The sequence below is a fragment of the Vanacampus margaritifer genome, chromosome 17, assembly GCF_051991255.1.
Source record: "Vanacampus margaritifer isolate UIUO_Vmar chromosome 17, RoL_Vmar_1.0, whole genome shotgun sequence".
NCBI lineage: Eukaryota > Metazoa > Chordata > Actinopteri > Syngnathiformes > Syngnathidae > Vanacampus > Vanacampus margaritifer.
Genome location: NC_135448.1, coordinates 17,482,406 through 17,502,040, shown reverse-complemented (window position 1 = coordinate 17,502,040; position 19,635 = coordinate 17,482,406). Strand labels below are relative to the sequence as shown.

Sequence of the window (19,635 nt, the reverse complement as noted above, 5' to 3'; positions counted from 1 at the left end):
TGAGCCATTTTCAGCAGCAAAAAATTAATATTTTGACCAGAATTAATTTGGTAACTTTATTTTGTTTATGTACAATTAATAACATAAAATAACTGCTTTCTGGTTTTGCTGACCAAACCCAGAAAACAGGTGAGCCCTGATTGGTCGTTACCTACTTCCTCAGCACAGGTGATGTCACAGTAAGTGGAAAAAAATAGATTTTAAAGTTATTAATTATACAAGAAAAATAATGAAGTTATTAAATTCTGGACAAAATATTTACTTTTCACTGCTGAAAATGGATCAATGAGTCAAGAATCCCTTTAAAATGCTATTGACATGCTAACAATTAGCAGCAGCATTTTTTTTTTTGTATCTTCTAAGCAATGGATATTTGAACACGTACATAGAAAAAGTCAAAATACTCAGTGACGATTTGAATGTATAATACTGCCTCCTGGTGGGCGCCCACAAGGAGCAGCACCATGAATTGGATTGCAGCATTAAATCAGTGATGCACAAACAGTTTAATGCTCGCTGCTTATTTTGTTTTGTGTCGAAAAGGTTTCATCTTATACGTGTGCAATGTTCTTCCTACAGGCCCTGTTTCATTTTTCTGTATAAATAACTTTCTTGCTAACCCTGTGTAGGAGTTAGGGGGCAACTTGGAGATGGCGCTTGTGTGGATGTGGTTCGCACTTGGTAACATGCATGTAAACTGTATATGTGTGAGCGCGGCTGTGATAAGATTGGCTAAAATGATTATTCTCTGAAAATACACTGGGATGTAGGAAGGAGCAAATAATAGTCCATGAGGCATTGAGATAGCGGAGCGCACTCACTCCGGGCGTGTGTGCGTGCATGTGTGTGCGTGAGAGTGTGGGGGCGGCGGTGATGATGATTCAAGTCAGATTTCTCACAGGAACAGACACTTCACTGGAAGCAGAGGCACATCGCAGTTGGCCAGTGCAAAAGGAATATTTAACTCTTTAAAAAAAAAAAAATCGGTAGAGGTGGATTGAGCAAGAATTTGAACTTTGGATATTTAATTTATTTTTTATTTCATTTTTTTGGGGCGGTGATCCAAGATGTCCCGAGTCGCCAGCCTGTCCAAACTGCGGCAGGAGAGGATGAGGGAGATCAACCTGAGGGTAAGTTATCACGAACACACTGTAAAAAATAAATTAAAAAAGTCAAGTTTTTATATATTTATATATATTTTATATATATATATATATATTTATATAGAGTGATTTTTTCTGTGTGTGTGTTACTTCCCCTTCTTCTTGGGTGCCACTGCGGTTTCCTGGTTGTGACACGCGCATGCAGGGGCCCGCTCACGCAGGCCTGCGCCCATCATGCCTATCGAGTCATACTGCACCGAGTGTGCTCGGGTCTGTGGGTGTAGGTGTGTGTGTGTGTGTGTGTGTGTGTGTGTTTGCTTGTTCACAGTGTGCCCGCTCTTGCTGGATAGTTGTTGCCATAGAAATGGCTGTGCGCGCGTGTGGTATCGCTGCTCTGTGTGAAAATCTCCAGGGCCGCAAAAAGGTTGCAAAAATGTGTTGGTGCAGGTGTGAGGAGGGAAAATGCATGTTAAAAATTTTTTTTTTCATTCCTCATTCCGCAGCAGCTAACCTCCAATTAAGAATGCTAATGTCGCTTTTCATAAAGCCGACGCGCACACAAAATATTAAATCCTACTTTTGTCAAATTTCAAACACATCTCAGAACTTTGTCGCCTCCGACACCAGTTTCACCAATTGGCGCATGCCTGAAACTGAACAGCCAGTCGGCCATTTTGGTTTGAAGCAGCCATTTTGGGTAAAAACGCCCAGCCAAGGAATTCATCCAATCAGAAGCAGGTATCTTGCTACCAGCGATCCCTAACTTTTATGGAGCCAAGGCACATTTTTATTTTTGTAACTGTCCCTTTTAAGTGTGGTCAAAATGTGCTTGCAGGCTGCTCACTATGACTTCTGCTTTTCCAGTGTGACCATCATGAGATCGAACCACCCACCACTCCCCTCCCCCATCCAAACTGAGGAAACACACATAAAAACGCATGCATAATCACAGGAAACTCCCTGGAGAATAAACAAGACTATTAACCACCATTTGAACTGTGCAGACGTGAATACTGTATTTGTCATGATGCGTTTCCGTTTACGTAATCCCACTTAATGAATCCTGTTTTTTTTTTTCCCTCATCTCCCCAGAATAAAGAGCGAGAGCGCATGAGGGAGCGAGAGAAGGCAGCCCGGGAGAGGGAGGCCCGTTACAACAACGGTCACCTCTTCACCTCCCTCACAGTGTCGGGCACCACGTTGTGCTCGGCGTGCAGCAAAAGCATCACGGCCAAGGAGGCGCTCTGCTGTCCCAGTAAGTCATGGCCGGTGCATGTACATGCTGGGCGGGGCTAACCGGACCATATTTGTTCCCCCAGCATGCAATGTGACCATCCACAACCGCTGCAGAGACGCTTTGCCCAATTGCGCCAAAGTCAAACAGCGGGTAATAAGGCCAATTTGTCATTTTATCTTGAAACTATTGTTTTCTTTTGACGTTTCTAATCGAGATTTCCATGTTTGTCTTCCAACAGCAGCAGAAGACGGCGCTAATGCGCAATAACACATCTTTGCAGAATGTCGCACTGCGCACAAGAAGTACAACATTTATGACATTCTTAAGCCTAGCGAATGAATTGTTGTCATTTTAAATGTACATTTTGTGTCTTCATTTCCTGTGTAGATCCGGTAATGCGCGAGCGTCCAACGTCGGCCATCTACCCTTCCGAGAGCCTCCGGCATTCCCTCCTCGGATCCCGTCGAGGACGTTCCGGCCTTACGCTGTCTAAAAGTGTCTCCACAAACAACATTGCAGGGTGAGCAAGTTGGTAGCCACGTTTGTTTTTGTTTTTTTTATTCCCCACAAAAAAATTCTTAATTTTTTTTTTAAGGTTTTTTTTTTTCATTTAAAAATGTGTTTGTAAATTATTTAAAATGTAAGTGATTTTTAATAATAAAATAGTCATTCTCATTCAAAACAATACATATAATTTGGTATAAATATTAATTAATTAAAAATATGCTTAATGTATGTGTAATATTTTAATGTAATCAATATTTGTTGCTACCATATATTAAGTAACTTAATGATTGTAATTAAAAAAAAAATTACATTTAAATAATTAAATTTTAGGAAAATAAATGGTGTAATTTATGCAATAAATCAGTACACCAATTATAATCTCAAAAACTACTTTTTGCCACCAAAAGGACCAACATTAGCATACTGTAATGTATTAGGTTCCAGTGTTCAATCAAAATGAGGCTTTATTTCTAAAAAGTAATTTATTTATTATGTAAGGCACTGCAACATCATGCGCAGTTTGAACATTGCACTGCACTTAAATAAAGGAAAATAAAAAGTTAAATAATGCTTCATATAAAATGCATTCTGCATAAAATTTAAATACAAGTAAATGTTTGTAAACAAATGGTTCTAAAATATTAAACACAAATTTAGTCAATACAATTGAACTGCACCAAATAAGTTCATTGTTCTGGATTAACCCAAAAAAATGGTGCCACATAACATAAAACATACACAGTTTGAATATTAAGTTCCGAGTTTCTCGTTAAATAATAAAAGCTTGACAAATTCAAGAACACCAAATGAAATATAAAATGAAGTATCCAAATGTGTCTGGCGCAGGAACCTAAACGACGACTCTCCTCTGGGCCTGCGCCGGATCCTGTCCCAGTCCACGGAATCCCTCAGCTTCCGGAACCGGGCCATGTCGGTGGAGTCCCTCAACGACGACGGTACGCATCATCCGCTTCCGCTGCGCGCACCGCCTCTCCACCTCCACCTTTACAAATTGACGGTATGATTAAAGGGGACTACTACTACACTTCCGTCCTGGAGGAGATGGAGCTGGAGGGCGAGGACTTCAAGGCGGACTCGTGGAGCATGGCCGTGGACACGGATTACCTGCACGCGCACAGCAAAAACGTCATCAAGAGGCAGGATGTCATTTACGGTGAAGACCTCTCACCCCGCAACATCTGCGATTTGAGTCAATAAACCTCAAAGCAACCAGATGCCATTTTACGTCTCCGCCCAGAGCTGATCCAGACCGAGGTGCACCACATGCGCACGCTGCGTATCATGGAGCGGGTGTTCCGCCAGGGCCTGCTGGAGGAGCTGCAGCTGGACCCGAGCACCCTGCACGCCTTGTTCCCCTGCCTGGATCAGCTGATCGCGATCCACTCGCACTTCCTGGTGCAGCTGCTGCTGCGCCGCAACGCCAGCCTGCAGCCCGAGTCCGACTGCAACTTCACCATACGCCGCCTGGGCGACATTCTGCTGGAACAGGTGAGCGCCGTACGCTTTTACCAAGCAGAAATAGGAAATATTTTCAAATTTTGCTTACATACAGATAAAATTGTGTGTGTGTGTGTTTTTTTTCTAAAGTTAGTGGGGGCCATTTGACTCATCCGTTGTATTCAGTTTTTCCCATGAGGACCAAAACCGGTTTCCCTGGAAGTCAATTTTCATATGTCCTGTTCAAGTTATTATAGTTCACGAAATAACTAAAAAATAAAATTGAAAAAAATGTTTTTGTTTTGAAGTAAAATAAAAAGAATGCTTTTAAATAAATGATAACTACAAGTAATTATAATTAAAGCAAAAATGTCCATTGTTTTCATCTTTGTCATCATTTAGTAAATGTAGTTTACTCAACAAATGTTCCATATTAAAAAATATAAATCTAATACTAAAACATATAAGAACCAAATTAAAGCAATGCATTTTCGAAAAACAAAACAAAACTAACCAACCCGCTCTAAAAAAAAAAAAAACATTTAACTGGATCTAAAAACCAAAAAGTCAAAACAAAATAAAAACAACTATAACTTTATGTTCCAGTTTTGTTTGCATTCAGACAATAAAACATATGAACGGTATGTTATTTTTTTTACCCTACTAGTGATTCCCAAATCTGACATTTGACTCATCCATTGGGGCCCAATTTCCTCCATAGGGACCAAAACTTGGCCCCCACAAGCATAAGCATTACGAATTATAAACAGCATGCCTGGTGCAGTTTCTGGTTAGCATCCTGGTCCCACTGGAAGCCTATTTTTGTATGTCTGTAACTTTGTGTTTTTTGCTGTTGCCTGTCTTGGTCAGGCCTCTCTTAAAAAAAAAAAAGAGGTACTTAATCTCAATGGGACCACCTGGTGAAATCAATAAAAATTATGATTATTATTTTTAATTTCCAGTTCTCGGGCCAGAGTGCGGACGACATGCAGAAGACCTACGCAGAGTTCTGCAGTCGCCACATGAAGGCGGTCAAGTTGTACAAGTCGCTGCTGGCCAGAGACAAGCGCTTTCAGTGCTTCATTCGGGTGAGACTGAGAGGCGAAACGAGAAGCGAAAAGATCATGTGATTGGATAGCAAGTTTGCTGATGTATGTGCGCAGCGTGTTAGTCGAGGACCCTGGCTGCGTTGCCATGGCATCCAGGAATGCATCTTGTTGGTGACTCAGCGCATATCCAAATATCCCGTCCTCATTCAGCGTATTCTGGACAACACCGTCGGTGAATTGCCACACTTTGATTGCACTATTGGCACACTTGAGCGCATGACATCCATGATTTGATAGTGTTGCATATTTATATTGTCTCACAGAAGATGAGGAGGAGGCGTCCTCCATAGCTCAAGCTCTATCCATGGTCAGAGATCTTCTCAATTCAATAGATCAACAGGTATTCTCACGTAAATAAAAAATAATAATAAAAAAAAAATCATTGTGTTTTTTTCATTGTGACTTAAGTGATTTTGTGCCCTGGCAGATGGAGGAGCTTGAACAGACGCAGAGAATGCAGGAGATCCAGGCCAAGCTGGACCAGCGGGCCGAGACCCGGGTGAGGGACGGCGGACTTTTCCGGCCCGCCGAGCTGCTCCGTCGCAGGCTCGTCTACGAGGGAACGCTGCTGTGGAAAACCCCGGGATCCCGACTCAAAGGTGCAAAAAAAAAATATTTAGGACTAAAGTGGAATCCATCTGGAGTCAGTAGTAGTTAATCAATAGTCAGGACAAATTTCATCTTTCTTCTACAAATTGTCTAGTTGACTCGCGTGATTCTACAACATGCAATTTCCTCCCCGCTACAATTGTTACGCTGACGCTACTGCTTTAAAAACAAGACACTTGCACTTCCCTGGCACTCACTCATTAACTTGATCTATATTTACCCACACAGAGTTGGAAGTCTTTTCAAAGTCTCACTGTCTTCTCACCCCTCTTAATAGCGCCGTCAAAATGAAGCGTCTGCCCTTAGAACCCGATGCGAGTGAGCTTTGAGGGGATCATTCGTACCCTCGACAACCATTGGCCTGTGTTGTTGTGGCCTTTGGCTCTCTTGGGAGGTGATCTAGGGAGGCGCTTTGGAGTCGTTAGATCTCAATGTGCAAGTTGTTCCCTCGCCAAACCGCTTTTTTCCATTCAACTTTATTAACAATACAGGCTCGTTTTAAGCAATATTCTTAATTGTCATTAAATGTAGAACTCTGTTTCATCTGTGTACAACATTTTCCGAGTCTTGATAAAGTGGGTGGATGTAAAGAGGAGAGGGCTGAGAACAGAGCCTTGAGGAACACCAGATTTGAATGGCTAAGAAATGGAGCTTTTGAGTGTGACTGACCAGATAGGATCGAGGGGTTGCTGAAAAACTAATGCAACCACAGCGGAGAGGAAAAAGTTAAGATGTTTTCATAAAAAAAATTGTTTTTTTTAAAAATCTGTTTTGGTGTAGATTTGACGGTCTTACTGATGACGGACATCCTGGTGTTTCTTCAGGAGAAAGACCAGAGGTACATCTTTCCATGTCTGGTGAGCTACCCAAAGCCATATTTAGGGTTAAGTATACATCGCGAATGTATCCCGCTAACATTTGTCCGTCTCCAGGACAAGCCCCCCGTGCTGTCCCTGCAGAACCTCATCGTGAGAGACATCGCCAACCAAGAGCGAGGCATGTTCCTCATCAGCGACTGCTCGCCTCCGGAGATGTACGAGGTGCACGCCGCCTCCAGGGAGGACAAGAACGCGTGGATACGGCAAATCCAGCGCACCGTCAGCAAGTAGGGGGATAGACTGAATATAGACCACCACACACAAATATTGTTTGTTTACTCCTATTTATTGTTTGTGCTCAGATGTCCGTCACGCGAGGAGTTCCCCCTCATCGAGACGGAGCACAAGGCCCATCTGAGGAGACTCAAAGGTCTGTTTAACCCTAAATAAGCCCCAAGCAATCAAAAAAAAGCATGCTCGCTGATGGGCTCCACGCTCGCAGGGGACCTCCACCAGAAAGACCGGGAAATGCTGGAACTCCTGCAGGAGCGGGTGACCCTGTTCTGCGAGCTGGCCCAGGTGACCAGTTGCCAGGACGACCTGGAGCCCCCGGTCACGCGCTACCTGTTCAGGGCGGACACCCCGCAAGCGCCGCGAGCGGAAAAGTTCCTGCTGGATGCCACGGCCGAGGGTAAAGGGAGGGGGGGGGGGGCGGGGGACAAAAATGACGTTACATCACCAGTGGGGGCGCTAGTGTGATTGCTGAGTTTTCTCCGCAGTGGACCGACTGAGCGAACTCCTGCTGGGCTCCAACATCGACGTTACGCTCATTTGCCATCATAACCACATGGACATGACGGACGCCAGTAATTTAATTTTATTTATGCTTAATATTATAATTTCTTAGTGGTTTTTTTTTTTTTTTTTTTAAAGCAATGCTTTTTCCTCTGTGCAGGTGATCAGGAACTTCTCATCAATGGAGCTAACGAGTTGCCAGCAGCAAAAGTGATCTTGAGATGAATATAATTATACTCATTTGCACAACAATATTAGGTACACACTAAATATGGTCTTTTGTCTTTGTGTTGGACAGGAAGTCTGCCAGAGGCTGATGAACCTCAGCGTTTACCTCCATGCACTCCAGGTGAGCATCTACCAACAACCACTTCCACATTCCTTTCACAATAAGAGAAAACACTTCCTCATATGCAATAAAACGATTACATTTTCACAAAATAACTCATTTGTAATCGCCGTCATCTCCTGCAGAAGCAGTTCATGGCAGCAATTGTGTTTTCACAATAAGAGTTGTTATGTTCGTAACTACTTCCTCCTCCTATGACAGGTCTTTTCACAATCACTTCCTTCTAACTGACAACTACTTCTGCACAACGAATTATGTTAAAATTGTTTTCATACCTGATAGTCCCTCCTAATTAAGGGTAATAAAAAGATTTTCACAATAAAAGTCAACACTTTCTGTTAATTCCTGATAACAAAAGTGTCTTCACACTAAAAGCTACCATTTCCTTTCAATACATGATTACTACAGTATTTTCACAATAAGATCAACCACTTCCTTCTAATACATAACAAACGTATCTTCATAATAAGAGAAACTATATATTTTTAAATACATGATAAGTGAAGTATTTTCATAATAATAGCTACCACTTCCTCATAATACATGAATTAGAAATTAGAAAAATAGAAAATTGCCATTAAGTTCATGCAATTTTCAGGAAAAAAATCTATATTGAGATATAAAGGTCTTTCTTCAGGCATCTGAAAACCACATCCATGGATGAACCAGACATTTTCTTCCCAAAAAATGCTGTGTGTGTAATGAAAATATGTTCGTTTTAGTGTTTATCAACTAGGCATAATTTGATAATATTAATTGGCGTCAAACAAGAAAAGATTTGTCTTGATTTTATGTCAGACATAAAAATAAAAAAAAATTTCATCTTTGTCATGATAAAAAAACAAAAGTGCACTATCCCGACAGGCTGCTGTCATCAAGCAAGACTCCATCCTGGAACTGCTGCTGCAGCAGGAGGACGCGACGTCGCCGGCGTCGGCGGTCTCCTGGCGGCAGCACCGCGAGGCGGCCACCGGCGCCACCATCGGCGAGCTGGCCCTGCTGCAGAGGCAGCACAGCCTGCTGCAGGAGGAGCTGCTGAGGCTGCGCAACGCCGAGACTCGCTTCAAGGACAGCGAGAAGGCTCGCGCCAAGCTGGAGAAGCAGGTTCGACACATGAAGGGCTGCGGCGACGCGGCGTCCTCGCAGGAGCGCGGCGAGACGCCCTCGCACGTAAGACCACCACGCGAATGTTTTCAAACTGAAAGTTGAGATCTTATTTGAGATTTAAACATAATAATTCAAATCTAAAATAAATGTAAAATAATGAATTTCAATCATAACATATTTTGTTTTTTAAATGCTATTATTCAAAATTAATTTAATTCTAATTAATTTCACTAAAAATAATTATAAATTCTTCTTTTTTTATTGTTTAAATTCATAGACTAATTAATAAAAGAATAATCAAAATGATGAACTTAATTGGATAGTAAAATATTTCATTCTTGTTATATATTATTTTGTATTATTTCTATTTAGTTTAATTATAATTGGCCTGTTTTCTACAATAAACAATTCTTAAAGTGTATGAAAAATATTTTAATAATTGTAATTATTGTTTGTAACTTTATCATTTAGTAGTAATGTTTATTAGAAGGTAAAATGTGTGTGTACAAAAGTTTATTTTAATAATAAAATAAATCCATCCATCCATCCATTTTCTTGGCCGCTTTTTCCTCACAAGGGTCGCGGGGGTGCTGGAGCCTATCCCAGCTGGCTTCGGGCAGTAGGCGGGGTACACCCTGAACTGGTTGCCAGCCAATCGCAGGGCACACAGAGACGAACAACCACACTCACATTCACACCTAGGGACAATTTGGAGTGTTCAATTAACCTGCCATGCATGTTTTTGGAATGTGGGAGGAAACCGGAGTACCCGGTGAAAACCCACGCAAGCACGGGGAGAACATGCAAACTCCACCCAGGAAGGCCGAAGCCCGGACTCGATCTCACGTCCTCTGCACTGGGAGGCGGACGTGCTAACCAGTCAGCCACCGTGCTGCCAATAAAATAAATTAATTCTCATTTTTGTTTTGTTTTATAATTTATTTAATTTTACTAAATCTAATTAAATACTTAACTGTGATAATGCTAAACAGTTTATTTTTATTTTATTAATGTAATTGGTGCATAAATGCATCTGTAAAATGGTTCATTTAAAAAACTTTTACAATAAGTCAATTAACCAAATATTTAATAGTTAATAAGGTGAGTTGAAAATAAATAAATGTTGTGGTTTGAGTAATATTTAAGAAAATGGATTGATGATATGCATGTATATATTATTCACCCACTAATTTGATATTTGTGCAGCCTGGACGGGAAGGCTTGAGTGCGAGTTCCCAGTGGGACAACGAGGCACACCAAACAAACTCTCCCGAGGGAGGCAGCGACGAGGAGGTCAACATGACGTCTGATGATGACGATGAAGAAGAAGAGGAGGCATCTGAAAGCTCCAGAGGTGAGATAACACACACATTAAAGTTCAATGTTTGGGGGATAATAGATTTACAGGAAGTCAGCCATTTTGGTTTGGAGCGGCCATTTTAGGGGTCCTACAAAGACCAACTAATCTGATTGATTTTGTCCAATTACTAACTAGTTGCTACCAAAATGGAATTCCTTATAACTCAACTCGCTTCAGCTACTGGTTAAATTGTCGCTAATTCCGATTTTTTTTTGTTTCCCCCCACCACAGATTTCCAAGAAATTCCAGAGGAGATCTGATCTTCCGCTAACAAGCTAAGTGACCCTCACATCTTCCAACAGAAAAGCCATTATGCCGCAATGTGCGTATATATATATATCTTGAATGAATTACTTAATTTATTAAGCTGCTTTTGCTTTCCTACTTAAAGGCTTGTGTGTGTGTGCGCGTGAGGTGTCGTTTGCATGATTTACTTACCGGACAAAAAGGGAATAATTCACACTACAACATGGATGTGCTTTTGTTCAACAACATTTGTGTGTTTTTTCTTTACATTTACATAACACCTACAGGGTAATTTTAAAGTATTTAGTTCGGTGGTACCTACTTACAAGTGACCTATTTGTAATTTTTTTTAAAGCCAATTCTCACAAGCTTAATGCTAATGACAGACATGCTAATGAAACTAACAATCAATGTTGTGCTGTTAAAACCCTTTAAGCAGCAGCTTTTAGTATTTCTTTTAAGTATTTCAACACAAAAGATACATCAACACATGAAAATAGACAATATATATCAGACATATTATATTCTTTAGACTCTGGAAAAACGTCTACTGAGTAGTTATGACCGTCTTCTTCTTCTTCATGTGCATATGTATATTTTATACTGACCCCTGGTGGCCAAAGCGCACACGGGCGAAGGAGCCGCGAAATGAGGGCATCATGATTTGATTGTGCGGCTCTTGAGCCGTTTAATTCGTTACGTTCGATTTAATTATGTTATTACTGTATGCTTGGCACATAAAATAATAAGTGCTATTGTTCTTGTTCAAAAATGGAGGCAATGAGGGAAGGATTTAAGAGGAAATCAAGGCACCGCTGTACTGATTTTTCTGTGAATTTCAGCATTTTTGCACCAATCATCAGGAAGCAAAGAAGTAAATAAGAAACGAAACTATACATATATATATATATATATAAATGGATATGACTTCATGTAATATATTTAAAAGGGCATCAAATCAGAAGTGTGTGTGAGTTTTTGGTTGTGTTGCACGATTCTTGCGCAATTTGTCATTCAGTGCAATAGACTCCCAGCTTTTCCTTCCAAAACCCGTTTGACAATCTTCTGACTGAAAAAGCGCTCGGATTAATATTCTCCAAATGTATTTTCTCTTCTGCTGTCACACTTTTCTATCATTCACGTTTGTTACGAGGTTGCCAAATGATTATTAGAATCTTTTGACGTTAACATGATACTCTATTTGTACAATGTATAACCTGAAAGGCTAAGCTTACAGAAAAAATTAAAACACTGTCAAAATATTAGAACCCCTCCCAATATGACGCGGTGTATAATAATGAATCTATTGCTATATTAATACAGAATGTATTGTTTCCTCATCAATAAACTTTTCATACTACCAAAGTGGGATGTCGAGGTTCATGCCACAAAGAAACGCACGCTTATGCAGAGTCCCTCATTTTAATCCTGCAGACAATGTCAGCCAAAAGATGGTTATTAATAACCCACAGGGGCCCACAGAGGGGAATAACTAACATAGTCATAGCCCCCCCATCAGCCCCTTGTTGCCCCCCGCCCCCACCTCCGTCAGTCCATATATACGCTTGTCGTTGCCACTGTACCCCCTTCCCAGGAGACCCCCAATTATAGTCAGCGCAGGCCAGGTGATGGACTACAGTTACAAGGCAGGAATGTCCAGCCAGCGTCTCTTCTGTGCGCGCCGTCCGCTTCCACCACAGTCGCCTCAGTCACAATGCATTTTAACCACATGCTTTATTGCGTATACTTTCTATTCAAGACTCGCTTTGTGATATGCAATTCATTTGGTATTAACACAAGAGGAAAGACAAGGGATACTTTTTTTAAATTATTTATCATCCTTGTAGATGCACTCTATTGGGAAATGGTTATCAATTATAATCAAAAACATTAAAATTAGGGGTGTCAAAATGAGTGCCCTGTCAACGTCAAAATTTAGTAGTAATAAATTTAATAATAATGCATATATTTGTAAAGGCGTATTTTACAATTTTAAAAATTTACAGAATTTCATAAATAAAGATTAGATTAATATGAAAAGAAAAATGCATTGAGCTGTCACCAATGTGTTACAGATGCAATTATGCCATCTAGGGGCAGAAAAATGATCTCAACACAAATTAATGTCACACTCATTTTTTACAGTACAGTACATCTTTTTTAATATTAATTCAATTTTGTGAATTATTCCGAAATGACTATCAATGACTAAAAGATGCAGCCATATTTCTATTAGTTTAACATGTTTTTCTACTTTTATGTTAACAAGAGTATCAAAACCTAGAAAAAAAACATTTTATTGTACCTTTTATTGTACATTTAGAACAGATATAAAATGTGTGGTAAATCATGAGTTAACTATTGAAGTCATGCGATTAATTAAAAAATTTAATCACCTGACACCCCTAATTAAATTTTTTAATTACAAAAAAAGATCAACGATGGATAGATTAGATTCAATTTAAATAACCACATGAAATTATGATGCAAGATTGAGTTGAAATGACACTCTGACATCATGAAAAATAGTCAGTGTACATCTTATATAAATTGTGTTCCCTCAAAATAACTCTAAATGCAAGCATTCATCGCTTAAACTCCTGGCAACAAAAGTGAGCACACTTCTAAGTGAAAATTAGTCATTTTCACTCCCCCCGTGTCATGTGACTTAACAGGGGAAGTGATTTGACAACAAAAAATGTCAGGAAATCATGGCTGGATTTTAGTATTTAGTGTTTATGTCAAGCAGGAAGTGAAGTCACTTTCGGGCACTCTCTCACACACACACACACACAGTTTGTCACACATGCACGCACACTCTATCTCCCTCAAGTTTGTCGGCTGGTGTCGGACATGTTGTTGTTGACGTTGAGTCAGAGAGCGAGCAGCGGGGCTGCGGCATTACAGTATGTGGCAGTGCAAACTCACACCAGATTAGAACAGACCGGCCGGTGCTCACTTGACGCCGCCAACAGCTGTGAGTCAACACGCTAAACTAGTAGCATTACTCAGGATTAAGCACACGCACACAGTAACCTTTTCTTATTTCGACAAGAGAAGAACTGAAGATGGCGGGTTGGGATGAAAAGTTGGCAGCGTGAGTGTGGGCAAATTTCCAATCAAATTGCATTCAATCGGAAGACTATCTTGGGAGGAATTGACAAATTTGAAAGAAAATTGTTTTTCATCCAATGAAAGTTAACCAAAGGGGGGGAAAAAGGCAATTTAAGTAAAAATTTATTGAGAATTCAGAATGGAATTGAAATGAAAATGAAAACCATTTACAATTTAAAATGGGATTTATAATTAGAATTAAATAATATATTAAATTACATTTAAATTAATACAAATAATTTCATACAAAATAAGTACATCAATTCAGTAAAAAAAAAAAAAAAAACACATCCAGGGGTGGCTTGGAATACGAGAGTGGGGGGGCAATAGTGAGAGAAAAAAATCCTTGAGCTGTCCCTGAACACATCACAATGTGGATCAATAACATTTAATACATTAAAATGTAATTGCTAATTTAATGCTGGAAAAAGTATGGAAAATCTAAATTATTATTATTTTTAAATCTATTAAATGAGGAAAGCAGGATGCAGAAAGTGTGTCAACAAATTTTTATTCAAATTTAAAAAATCTGAAATTAACATTTAACTTTTATACTTTAGTTTGCGTTAAAATATGAAATGAATTTATTTTTAAATCTTTGATATTTTTAAATATATTAAATTTTAATGCAGGAAGAGTGTAAAAAAATAATTAAAATGAAAAAGTCAGAAATGAGCATTTAACATTTACACTTACATTAAAAAATTAAATTAAACTAAAAAGCAAAATTTAATTAAACTGACTGCTGAAAGAGTGGATTTTTTATTTGTATATTTTTTTAAATTAAATATGCATTGTCACATGCATACGTAAAAAAAACAAAGTTCAATGACAAATTGAGTTCAGTCACATTTTAAAATGTATCTAATAAAAGGGCCAAAATGTCTGCAAATTAAATAATCAAAAAACACTGCGTGAAAGGAGAAGCGCAGGATGCTGTAAGTCAGGGTGTGTCCAAACGGAGGGTGCGTCCACGGGGATGATCCCAAATTGGGGGCGTCCCCCTCCTCGGCCCCCCATATAAAAGTCTGCCCTCCATCTTGGTCAGAGTTTGGTGTCTCATCCCCGTCGCCAGCCTTGGGCATCCGTCGTCCTGTCCTTCTGTCTTTTCCTTCTCATCTCGCCGTCACCTCTGCTAAAGAAAAAAAAAAAAAACCCCGAGTGAACCAAAATGGAGGCCATCAAGAAGAAAATGCTGATGCTCAAGCTGGACAAGGAGAACGCTCTGGACCAGGCCGAGCAGGCGGAAGCCGACAAGAAAGCGGCGGAGGACAGAAGCAAACAGGTGGGCTGCTAATTTGCTGCTGCTGCCGCAAATGCGCTTAAAAACTACAAAAATGGCCGCCTGTGGTTTTCTCTCTACAGCATGAGGACGAGCTCCTGCAGATGCAGAAGAAGCTGAAGGGGACGGAGGACGAGCTGGACAAATACTCTGAGGCGCTGAAGGATGCTCAGGAGAAGCTGGAGGTGGCCGACAAGAAGGCCGCTGACGTGAGTGACCCTCACACGCAATTAGTTGTTTTTCACTCAACCAAAGCAAGCCAACGCTTTCTAATATGGTCATATCGCCTGATAAAAGCCACCGGTGTAAATCAAGCCTCATCAAGCCACACTGTGCATTCCATTCTCCTCATGCTCTGGATGGACCCCCCCCCCCCCTTTTTTTTTCCCCCCCTCCCAACACACACACACAGCTGTCGAGGGGATTCAGGGCCCCTGCTTGGGCCATGATGTCAGCCGCTAAACCTCGACTCGTAGCTTAACAATGGCCCCGCTCCTTTTTAGGCGCAAGCCTGTGTGAGCGCTACCTGATAGCGTCGAATGCTAAATGAGCCGACGGCCTGCCTCATCTGTAGCCAAATGCAGTAGAGATAAAAAAGTCTCCGCGTGAGATTTATATATTATAGATTAATTATGTATAAGATCTCAAGTAAAGTAATAAATACGCATTTTATGCATTTTACAGTATTTGTGAAAAATGTAAAATTGTAGTTACCATGCCGCTTGAGCAGTTAGTGACACTTCTTCGTACCGTTTTGTGTGACTCATCCTGCACAATTTGTGCCTGTGTGTGTGTGTGTGTGTGTGTGTGTGTGTGTGCGTGCGCAGGCCGAGGCAGAGGTGGCCTCGCTGAACAGGCGCATCCAGCTGGTGGAGGAAGAGTTGGACCGAGCTCAGGAGAGGCTGGCCACCGCTCTGCAGAAGCTGGAGGAGGCCGAGAAAGCGGCCGATGAGAGCGAAAGGTAAAAGAGGAAGAAAATAATACGGTCAACATGTAAAACTGCACAAAACAAAAGATAATTAAATATTGTGTATTTAAACACCCAAACTGTATTATTTTAGGTAACAAAAGTCTCATGAAACCTTCTTCTTCCTAAATTATTCAACACAAACAAACCACGTTGACAATCGTATTAGCTAGCATGCTAGCATAAACGACACCCTTCGCATGACATCACAAAAGATGCAAAATAGCACTATACACAAATAAGAAATGATTAAACTCGACTTTTTTGTGCGCAGGGGCATGAAGGTGATCGAAAACCGGGCCCTGAAGGACGAGGAGAAGATGGAGCTGCAGGAGATCCAGCTGAAGGAGGCCAAGCACATCGCGGAGGACTCGGACCGCAAGTACGAGGAGGTGAGTCGGACTTCCTGCGTCGCATTAGGGACTTCCTGTGGGGGAGGCGAGACGTTAACTGGGGGGAGTGTCGTGATGGCGCAGGTGGCTCGTAAGCTGGTGATCGTGGAAGGCGAGCTGGAGCGTACGGAGGAGAGAGCGGAGCTGGCGGAGGGGTGAGTTGTCCAGTTCTTCTTCATTTCTATCTGTATCTGTAACAGTTTTACCATTTTTAAACTTGCTATATATAAAAAAAAAAAAAAAGAGTTAGCTAGTTATCTAACTACCTACCTAATGTTACCAACCTACATAGGAACTTAGAGTAGCTACCAGTTTGTCTACCTACATACATACCAACCGAGCTAGTTAATTTGTTACCTACCTTCCTATCAAGGTAGCCATATTTGTGTGCCTACATACCAAGCAAAGTCGCTAGTTAACTACCTACCTACTTACCTAGCATAGTAGCTAAAACCCTAAATACCTACCTACCTACTTAACAAGATAGCCCGTTACCTTCCAAAGTACCACCCTACTAACTAGTTGCTAGTTACCTTCTTAACAACCCAAACAAGGTAGCTAGTAGCTACTTAACTAAAGTACCTACCTAGCGAGGACTACTTTGTTAATCTGATAAATACCCATTTAGCTTGTTAACTACAAATATTGCTTGCTACTTACCTACCTTGCAAAACTAGTTACCTACCTATCTACCCATTAAGATAGCTAGTTACCTACCTACTTAGTTTGCATGCTTACATGCTACCTACCTTGTTTGGTTGCTACATTCCTACCTACCTATAATACCTACCTACCTAATTAGTTAGCTTGTTACCTACCTAGTTAGTTTACCTATAACCTAGTTAGCTTGTTACCTACAAATGTAATCTACTACTTACCTACTTGGCAAGATAGTTAGCCTGTTACCTGCCTATCGACCTACCTCCTTAGCTTGTTTCCTACGACCTACTGATTCAGGTAGCTAACTAGCAAAGTATCTAATTAGCTTGGTGATGCTAACTACCACACTATGTATCTTCTGAAAAGTAGAAAAGAAAATAATAGTTGTTTTCTATAATTGAATCTGTGAATGAAATGACAGCATTTGGAACATCTGACTCGGGTTGTAGTCAGATGTGTAGCCTCTTGTTCTTACACACTTTGTTCAAATAAAATGTACACGCCAGTAAATGTGCCGAGCTGGAGGAGGAACTGAAGAACGTCACCAACAACCTGAAGTCTCTGGAGGCTCGGGCGGAGAAGGTAATAATAAGCCAGCACAACTCGCAACATTTCGCACCTGGTTACACGGCAAAAGAACATGTGTGCGGTTTCACACGTTCATTGGAGTGAATTTGTCCACGCAGTACTCTCAGAAGGAGGACAAATACGAGGAGGAGATCAAGATCCTGACAGATAAACTGAAAGAGGTGAGAAAGGCAGTTTTTTTTTTTTACACAATAAATTGCTTTCAACGATGGAAATATTGATTAAAAAATGTTGATCAGGCTGAGACCAGAGCAGAGTTTGCTGAGAGGTCTGTAGCCAAGCTGGAGAAGACTATTGATGATCTGGAAGGTAAGAAAAAAACATTCAGAGCAATATAATGGAATGCAATACATATATATATATATATATATATATCATTTTTAAAAAAAATAATTTTTCAAACATAGATTTTATTTTGTCAAAAAAAATGCAAGGCAGTATTTAAATAATGTATACAGTATTTTATTTTTACAGATAAAATGTGATCAACACTATGATGTGTAGACATGTTTATTTGTATGATTATACACAATTGTTTCATGTAAAGTCGATTATTATTTCATCAGTTAAATATATTAATACTGTATAGTAAAATGTCATATTTATTTTCATGCACTTTTGTCAAGAATATAAAGCTAAAATAAAAATATATTTTGTTCATTTTGACAATTTTTTTTTTTGTAAAACTAATGTAATATTGTATGATTTATTTCCCTTAAAAAGTATTTTACATAAAAAAAATATTTTTCATTTTGTTTCATATTCTCACAATTTTTATGCATTTTACTTTTGTTAGTTTTTGTAAAGATTTAACAATTTTATTACATTTTGGCAATTTAAAAACTTTTTCAACTATAATAATTGTGACATTTTGTTCTTTGTTACTTTGTATGCAGCAATGGTTGTTTTAAAGTGCTTTATAAATAATTTGTAAATAAGTAGCCTTCATAGCGTGTGAAGTTTTACTCTTGTTTTATTGCACTGTGGATGAAGTTGCTTTTCTTTTTTCTTTTTACACTTGAATGACATTTTAAAATGTCACTCAAAACTTCACCTGCACGTAACGGCTTTAAACCCAATAAAGCTTCGAACCGGCAGCTGAGTAAAAGCATCACGCATCGCTAATGTTGCGTTCCCTTTCCCCAGACGAGCTGTACGCACAAAAGCTCAAGTACAAAGCCATCAGCGAGGAACTGGACCACGCACTCAATGACATGACCTCCATGTAAGACACGCATGACATTGACATTTTAAGATCTACATTTATGGACGATTGTCAACTTTTTTTTTTTTTGTAACTTCTTTTGTGTTTTCTAGTTAAACACCCAGGAAGCCCTTCTCCCCTCAAATGTGCCCCTCCTCTTCCTCTTCCTCTTCCTCTTCCTCCACATGTTGTTTCTTGCACTTTCACGCCTTATTTGCAAAAAAAAACTCCCACAAACAACAAGTGTCGTTTCGGTCCCGGTCACACCTTTTCTTTGTAATTCTTTGTAACGATATTAAAAAACAAGAGGAAGGTCTTGCTTTTCATGGCTGTGCTTGTATTTGAAAGTGGATTAAATATCGGCGATAAATCATTTTCCAGCGGTTCTCAAACTTTGGACACCGAGTGCCACCTCAAAAATGTACTTAGCGTGGTAAGTCGAAGTGTTCAAGACATGACAAAGACAGGATTTTTGTTCTTAAAAGTATATTTAATATTATTCTAAGCCACTGTAACTATGCACAATTTGAACAGGAAAATAAAAAATATTGCATTTATGAAGCTTTTTTTGCATATAGCATTTTTTTTTTATTTAGCTAAATAAGTGTTTAAAAAATAAACTGTTCATAAAAATAAAATGCAAATGTATTGAAATTAAAAGTTAAGTGCAACTTAACTGTACTTGGGCAGTGATTATTTTGCATATGTTACTATAAGAATCACTGATCTT

At 39.8% G+C, this 19,635-nt stretch overlaps 3 protein-coding genes across 5 annotated transcripts in view; 2 read left to right on the top strand and 1 right to left on the bottom strand.

Moving 5' to 3' along the window:
* Positions 1–320: 320 nt before the first annotated feature.
* arhgef2a (Rho guanine nucleotide exchange factor (GEF) 2a) lies at positions 321–12,063 on the top strand. 3 transcript variants are annotated; one of them, XM_077547842.1, is made up of 22 exons: positions 321–1,130; positions 2,196–2,358; positions 2,423–2,490; positions 2,579–2,642; positions 2,728–2,860; positions 3,694–3,803; positions 3,878–4,021; positions 4,106–4,356; positions 5,268–5,393; positions 5,469–5,586; positions 5,678–5,754; positions 5,842–6,013; positions 6,804–6,880; positions 6,956–7,128; positions 7,204–7,271; positions 7,344–7,532; positions 7,621–7,707; positions 7,797–7,846; positions 7,935–7,985; positions 8,850–9,089; positions 10,299–10,446; positions 10,684–12,063. In XM_077547842.1, the coding sequence occupies exons 1-22, from the start codon at positions 1,068–1,070 to the stop codon at positions 10,710–10,712; spliced, it is 2,601 nt and encodes an 866-aa protein (XP_077403968.1). In that variant the 5' UTR covers positions 321–1,067; the 3' UTR covers positions 10,713–12,063. The 3 variants fall into 3 exon arrangements, with proteins under 3 accessions (XP_077403968.1, XP_077403967.1, XP_077403966.1); XM_077547841.1 differs by having other exon boundaries at positions 334–1,130; positions 5,681–5,754; positions 8,850–9,155; XM_077547840.1 differs by having other exon boundaries at positions 340–1,130; positions 8,850–9,155.
* Positions 12,064–12,198: 135 nt separating this feature from the next.
* LOC144036896 (tropomyosin alpha-1 chain-like) lies at positions 12,199–19,221 on the top strand. Its single transcript, XM_077547846.1, has 10 exons — positions 12,199–15,097; positions 15,178–15,303; positions 15,922–16,055; positions 16,336–16,453; positions 16,538–16,608; positions 17,620–17,695; positions 17,800–17,862; positions 17,941–18,010; positions 18,848–18,926; positions 19,019–19,221. Exons 1-10 carry the CDS (start codon positions 14,984–14,986, stop codon positions 19,020–19,022), a joined length of 855 nt encoding a protein of 284 aa, XP_077403972.1. The 5' UTR covers positions 12,199–14,983; the 3' UTR covers positions 19,023–19,221.
* A 208-nt stretch (positions 19,222–19,429) lies between these two features.
* Positions 19,430–19,635, bottom strand: part of LOC144036895 (death-associated protein kinase 2) — an 8,629-nt gene continuing 8,423 nt past the window's right edge. The window contains exon 12 of the mRNA XM_077547843.1: positions 19,430–19,635. This exon is cut by the window's right edge and continues 1,495 nt beyond it. The gene's annotated coding sequence lies outside the window, so the exon portion shown is untranslated.

Coding starts and splice junctions, on each gene's coding strand:
- LOC144036896 (XM_077547846.1), top strand. CDS start 14,984: ATGGAGGCCATCAAGAAGAAAATGCTGATGCTCAAGCTGGACAAGGAG. Junction 16,454..16,537: donor CGGACCGCAAGTACGAGGAG/GTGAGTCGGACT, acceptor GTGATGGCGCAG/GTGGCTCGTAAGCTGGTGAT. Junction 18,011..18,847: donor GACTATTGATGATCTGGAAG/GTAAGAAAAAAA, acceptor CCCTTTCCCCAG/ACGAGCTGTACGCACAAAAG.
- arhgef2a (XM_077547840.1), top strand. CDS start 1,068: ATGTCCCGAGTCGCCAGCCTGTCCAAACTGCGGCAGGAGAGGATGAGG. Junction 2,643..2,727: donor TGTCGCACTGCGCACAAGAA/GTACAACATTTA, acceptor TTTCCTGTGTAG/ATCCGGTAATGCGCGAGCGT. Junction 5,587..5,677: donor TATTCTGGACAACACCGTCG/GTGAATTGCCAC, acceptor ATTGTCTCACAG/AAGATGAGGAGGAGGCGTCC.